At 38.2% G+C, this 6,780-nt stretch overlaps 1 protein-coding gene across 1 annotated transcript in view; it reads left to right on the top strand.

Moving 5' to 3' along the window:
- The window catches only part of LOC102867769 (chromosome unknown open reading frame, human CXorf22), a 187,476-nt gene that overhangs the window by 85,953 nt on the left and 94,743 nt on the right, over positions 1–6,780 (top strand). The window contains exons 17-18 of the mRNA XM_006881848.1: positions 3,784–3,880; positions 5,768–5,984. Of these exons, the coding sequence (XP_006881910.1) occupies positions 3,784–3,880; positions 5,768–5,984 (314 nt within the window). The remainder of the gene's footprint in view (positions 1–3,783; positions 3,881–5,767; positions 5,985–6,780) is intronic.

Raw genomic sequence — 6,780 nt, 5'->3', positions numbered from 1 at the left:
ACATTGAGCCTTAGTCCATACTGAAGGCTGCAGTCCTTGACCCTTCGCAGCAAGTGCATGAGGTCCTCCTCAGTTTCAGCAAGCACTGTTGTTTCATCTGCATAACAAAGATTGTTAATAGATCTTCCACCAATCCTGATGCCACAAGTGTGCAGAGCAGATTATCCAAGAGGCTGGGCTCTATGAGGAGAATTGTTCCTTATATAGTTTTGAAATTCAGGCAGGGTAGACCCAAGGTAAAATTTTGCTTTCTGTGGACTTGATTTAATTTTCCTCAGCTTCAGCTTGAACTTGCATATGAGTCGTTGGTGGTCTGTGAACTTGCATATGAGTAGTTGTGGTCTGTTCCACAATCAGCACCTGGCCTCGTTTTCAAGGTTGATATTTAGCTTCTCCAGTGATTCCTTACACAGATGTAATCGATCTGGTTCCTATGCATACCATCAGGTGAAATCCATGTGTATAGCCTGCAGTTATGTTTCTTATAAAATGTATTTGCAGTAAATAAGTCATTGATTGTGCAAAATTCTATCATTCTCTCTCTGACTTCATTTCTGACAACTCCATGTTTTCCAACTGCTGATCCTTCTCTATTCCCAACTTTTGCATTCAAGCCACCCATTATTATTAATGCATCTTGATTGCATGTTCAATAAAGTCTGAATAATATTAACTGATCTTCCTTGTAGGCTTATGAATATTGTGAATATGACACCAGTTCGAAATTTTAGTATAGTAGACCAAATGACAGTACAATTAAAATGTTTATTACTACCAGTCCATCTCAGTTTACTAATGCCTAATATATTAATTTTATGCATATTATTTCATTTTGACAAATTCAAATTTTTCTATATTTGTGCTTCTTACATTTTCATTTGATTTATTTATGGATATTTGCAGCTGTTTCTTCTGCAAAAGATAGTTTCAAAAGTTTACCTCTATTTACATCATTAAGGTAAACTCTCATTTGAGGAGGCAGCTTTCCCCAAGGGTGTACGCCAGGGATGTGTCCTCCCTCCATACCATTTGAATCTATATGCTGTACAGATTATCCAGGAGGCTAGGCTGTTTTAGGAGAAGTGTGGCATCAGGATTGGAGGAAGATTCACCAAGAATCTGCATTATGCAGATGACACAACTTTGCTTGCTGAAACTCAGGGGGACGTGAAGCTCTTGCTGCCGAAGGTCAGGGACTATCGCCTTCAATATGGATTGAGGCTCAATATCAAGAAAACAAAAATTCTCACCACTGGGCCAATTGTTAGCATCAGGATGCATGGTGAAGAGATTAAGATTGTTAACAGCTTTAGTTTGCTTTGCTCCACAGTCAACACCAGCAGCAAGGAAATTTAAAAGACGTATTGTGATGGGAAAAGTCTGCTGTTAGGGACCTCTCCAAAGTACTGAAGAGCAATGGTGTCACTCTGGAGACTTAGGTGTATCTGATACATACCATGGTCTTTGCAATCACTTGCTATGCATCAGAGAGCTGGACAATGACTAGGGAGGATAGAAGGATAATTGATGCCTTTGAGGTGTGGTGCTAGAGAAGAGTACTGAATATACCCATGGACTGCTAGGAGAACAAACAGGTCTGTCCTGGAGAGCATGAAACCGGGCTGCTCCTTGGACACAAAGATTCTGAAGCTTCGTCTGACATACTTTGGACATATTTCAAGGAGGTACCAGTCCTTGGAGAAGGGCTTCATGCTTGCAAGGGTAGAGGGACAGCGCAGGAGTGGAAGATCTTCTATGAGTTGGATTGGCTTGGTGACTGGGGTAATAGCAGTAGATGTTTTGGAGACAATGAGATTGGCACAGGATAGAGCAGAGTTTAGGGATGTTATACATAACAACAGGAACAACTCTAACCTGAGGAGCTCATCTTCTGGCATTACGTCAGACAATGTTCTCCTGCTAGAAAATTTAAGCCAGACCAACAGAGGTGTTTTTTTTTCCGTGTGTGTGTGTGTGTGTGTGTGTGTGTTTTAGTTTATCTTGGACAGAAAGTGATATAGAAACTTGCCCAGAATTGGTGCACATGCTAGTATTTGCAATACGGGTCATACAGCTTCCAGATTTACAATACCACTCAGTTGCCCGAAAAGAACATATTTGAAAGAGAAATAGAGAAATAGTGATTTACATCCTTGGAAAGCATATGAGGCAGTTCTATTCTGTTTTACAAGGCTTATATAAATTGGAAATTGACTATGTTGTTGTTATGTGCCGTCAAGTCATCTGTGACTCATAGCAACCCTATGTAAAGCAGCCCTAAATGCTGCTCTATCTTGTGCCAATCTTATGCTCTCTGACACAGACATCCCTAGTGCCCCACTCACTGAATCAATCCATCTCATTCCAGGTCTTCCTCTCTTGCGCTGTCGCTCTCCCCTCCCAACCATGATGTCTCTTTCCAATGACTGATCCCTCCTTGCAACATGTCCAAAGTATGTCAGACCTTCAGAACCCTTGCTTCCAAGGAGCAACTTTGTCTCACCTTCTCTAGGACGAACCTGTTTGTTCTCCTAGTAGTCCATGGAATATTCAATGCTCTTCTCCAGCACCGCAGTTCAAAGGCATCTATTCTCCTTCTATCATCCCTAGTCATTGTCCAGCTTTCTAATGTATAGGAAGTAATTGTGAAGACTATGGCTCAGATCAGGCACACCTTAGTGTCCAGACTGACATCATTTTTCTTCAGTACTTTGGAGAGATTTCTGACAGCTGACTTTCCCAATGCAATACCTCTTTTACTTTCCTGGCTTCTGGTGCCATGAGTGTTGATTGTGAAGCCAAGCAAACTAAAGCTGTTAACAGTCTCAATCTCTTCACCATCTATCATGATGCTCCCAACCATCCCAGTGGTAAAAATCTTTGTTTTCTTGAAGTTGAGCTTCAATCCATATTGAAGGCTGCAGTCCTTGACCTTCCACAGCAAGTGCTTTAGGTCTTCCTCAGTCTCAACAGGCAGGGTAGTGCTGTCTGCATAACACGGATTATTGATGAGCCTACCTCCAATCCTTATGCCACATTTCTCCTTGTAGAGCCCAGCCTCCCGGATAATCTGTTCTGCATATGGATTGAAATGATATGGAGATAGGACACATCCCTGGCAGATACCCTTCCTGATTTTGAACCATGCAGTATTCACTTGTTCTGTTCTGATGACTGCCTCCTGGTCCAAGTATAGGTTACACACAAGCATGATCAAGTGTTCTGGGAGTCCCATTCTTCTCAGCATCAGCCACAGCTTGTTGTGATGCACACAGCCAAATGCCTTTGCATAGTTAATGAAACACAGATAATCATTCCTCCGGTACACTCTGCTTTCAGCCAAGATACATCTAACATTAGCTCTGGCAGTTCCCTGTTGATGTGCTATTCCAGTCATTTTTTCGATAATCTTCAGCAGAATCTTGCTTTTATGTGATGTCAATGATATTGTTTGATAATTTCCACATTCTGTTGGGTCACCTTTCTTTGGAATGGGAGCATATATAGATCTCTTCCAGTGGTTGTCCTCCAGATTTCTTGGCACAACGTAGTGAGCACATCCAGGGCAGCATCTGTTAGAATATGTCAGGTTTTATACTGTCAATTCCTGGAGCCTTTCAGAGCAGCTTGAACTTTTTCCTTCATCACCACAGGCTCTTGCTCATACGTTGTTTTATTAAATTCTTCTGTGTCCAGCAGTGAATTTTTCTTTTAGAATTTTTAAAATAGCTTTTAATATTAAAAAAATAATAATATCATTGGAGAAAATTACTTTTTCCACAGATTTCTGAAGATCTTAAATCGAAACCATTAACATCGAAAGAAAAAGAAGATTGTCGCATACTTTTAACATCAAAACAAATTCATCAAGTAATCATTGGTAAGAATATACAAAAGCCTACTGACATCTTTTTAAAATGGATTTATTTGTTGGGATCTGGTATCTATTCTGTATATTTTACATTAAAACATGCTCGTGAATGGACTTTGGTGAATTAACAGTGCTGTGTAAACGTTATCACAGCCACATTGTAGAACGCTGTCATCAACTTTATCCTTGGCTCACCACAACCACCTATTAGTTTTTCTATAACAATTTGCCTACTGTAGTAACCTCGTATAAATGGAATAATAAATATCCAGTCTCTTCTTGGTAAATATATCAATCAATACTGCATTTCTCTTCATATCTGAATGATATCCAACATTATTGATATATCATATAGTTTTTAAAATCACCATTTGATGGGAATCAATTTATGAGCTGTTTTTAGTAATGGTGCTATAAATATCCACATGAAAATTCTTTAAGTGAGGATATGTTTTAATTTTTTTTATTTGATTCTTAGGTGAAAAATTCCTAGACTACAATAGTAAATTTAATTTTATTTTTAAAGAAATTGGTAGACATTCCCAAAATGAATGGTACTTTCTTATTATTCTTTGAACTTTTACTGTATAAAAGAGCTCTGCTGGCATACTGATAAGAAACTATGCTGCAGTCCCAGTGGCATGATTGAAATACACCATCTGCACCATGGGAGGATGGATAGTATTCTCCTGTGCAATTAACTGTCTCTAAAAATTTGATGAAGGGTCAACTATGTGTTGATTCTGACTTGACAGCACACAAAAAATACAACAATATACCTATTTTAATTTTTTGTTTCACTTTGAGCTTGCATATGATTAATGAATGATCTGTTCCACAGTTGACCGGTCTTGTTTTTACCAATGATGTTGAGCTGTCCCTTTCCGCACAGATACTCAATCTGATTCTTACATATTCCTTCAGGTGAAGTCTATGTGTATCATCACAATTGAAATTTTAAAAAGGAGTGTTTGTAATTATCGATCATTGATTATATGAGATCTCTGGCTCCAATTCTGACATCAAGGTCATATTTTCCAGCAACCAGTACTTTTCATTTCCAACTTTTGCATTCAGGCCACCAATGATTATTGATTACATGTTTGATCCCTTTCAAACTGCCAAAGTTAGTAGAATTCTCAATTTCTACAGTTTGTCATTAATATTTGGTACACATATTTGAATAATACCTTTAGTAACAAGTCTTCCTTGTATGCATATAAATAGTATCTCTACTAATAGCATTGCACTTCAGGATTCATCTTGAAATATTCTTTTTTATGGTGACTTTGACACAACTGCTCTTCAGTTTGTGCTTTCTGACGTAGTAGATTAACTACTATATGACTGTCCATTTCAGAATGGCTAGTATCAGTCTATTTCAGCTCACTAATACCAAGGATGTCAATCTTCTTATGTTCGATGTAATTTTTTACTAATTTAAGTTTTCTTTGATTCATTCTTTGTACATTCCACGTTTTAATGATAAATCAATATTTGCCACTGTTTTTCTTTATTTTGAGTTTTGCCACATCAGTAAATGAAGACCTTCATTGGTTTAAAGCTCTACATCATTAAAAAAAAAGTATACTCTACCTTAAGTGAGCAGCTTTTCCTCAGTTGCATTTTGAGGACTTTTCAACTCGAGTGACTCATCTTCTGGTAGTATGTCAGACAGTGTTTCCAAGTAATCCATAATGTTTTTGAAAGCCATCTCGTTTACATCTTCTGGAAATCTGCAGGAGTATAAACTTGATGGCACATGGCAACAATAGCAACAACATTTTAAAAATTATCTTTTTTATAATAGAATTAATGAAAATATTACGAAGACTTGAAAACAAATAGATGTATTTGCCTAGATTAAACTTATTAACTCATTTTCCTTTATTTTAGGGCCCTCTGTCCTTAACTACGGTGATATTTGTGTGAACTCTACAAATACAAAATCAATACATATGATTAATATGCTACCTACATTTGTGTTCATCCAATTTGATATTAATTTTCCAGAACTTCAGAAGACCAAACAACTTTCATATGTGATCCCACCTACAAGCAGTGCTTATGCTTCCATAATATTTGAAACACCCATACTTGGAAAATTTTGGAAGTGAGATTTGCTTTTCAATTTCTGTTCACTAAAATAAGTTGTATTTAGTTGCATATAGGTATTTTGGTTCCCCAAAATTGCAGTTCATATAATATTTGATCCCAAAACATATGTGCATGCATTTATAGTTTCATATCTTGGTGACAGTCCACACTTTTAAATTATTTTCTAATTATTATATAGTAAGAACTAATTGCAGATGTTAAAGAATATGATTGTATATATAATCTGTCTATTCTGAGAACTCAGAATTAATGTATGTACCTACTGTTCAGATGTCACAGGCTTTTTGGCATCTCCGATTACCTGAGAAAATAGGGTGGGTCTGCGGGGTCTGCTGGCTGTCCTGTGAGGTGCCCAGCTTCAGCTAGTCACAGCCGAGTCTCTGTTTTGACCTTTCTGCCGGAATGGATGTTGCGGGCTTTTTGGCATCTCCGATTACCTGAGAAAATAGGGTGGGTCTGAGAAAATAGGGTGGGTCTGAGAAAATAAGGTGGGTCTGCAGGGTCTGCTGGCTGTCCTGTGAGGTGCCCAACTGCAGTTAGTCAGAGCCGAGTCTCTGTTTTGACCTCGGGCCTGTGGCCCTCGGGCCAAGAAAAGCCTATCTACACAGCAATTCTAAAGGATAAATATTGCGACTAAACTTCAGAGACACTGATGTGTTTGAAATCACAGAAGCCATGGAAGCTTCATATATAAGTTATTAGATGGAGGGCTGGTGAAAGGGAGATAGATGTGAAGGGAGGGGGTAGAAGTGGATGGATATCCTGTGGGATCTTGAAGCAGGAAATAAGTG

The sequence above is a fragment of the Elephantulus edwardii genome, unplaced genomic scaffold, assembly GCF_000299155.1.
Source record: "Elephantulus edwardii isolate Elephantulus edwardi_28Jun2011 unplaced genomic scaffold, EleEdw1.0 scaffold00016, whole genome shotgun sequence".
NCBI lineage: Eukaryota > Metazoa > Chordata > Mammalia > Macroscelidea > Macroscelididae > Elephantulus > Elephantulus edwardii.
This window is presented reverse-complemented; position numbering and strand designations above follow the sequence as displayed.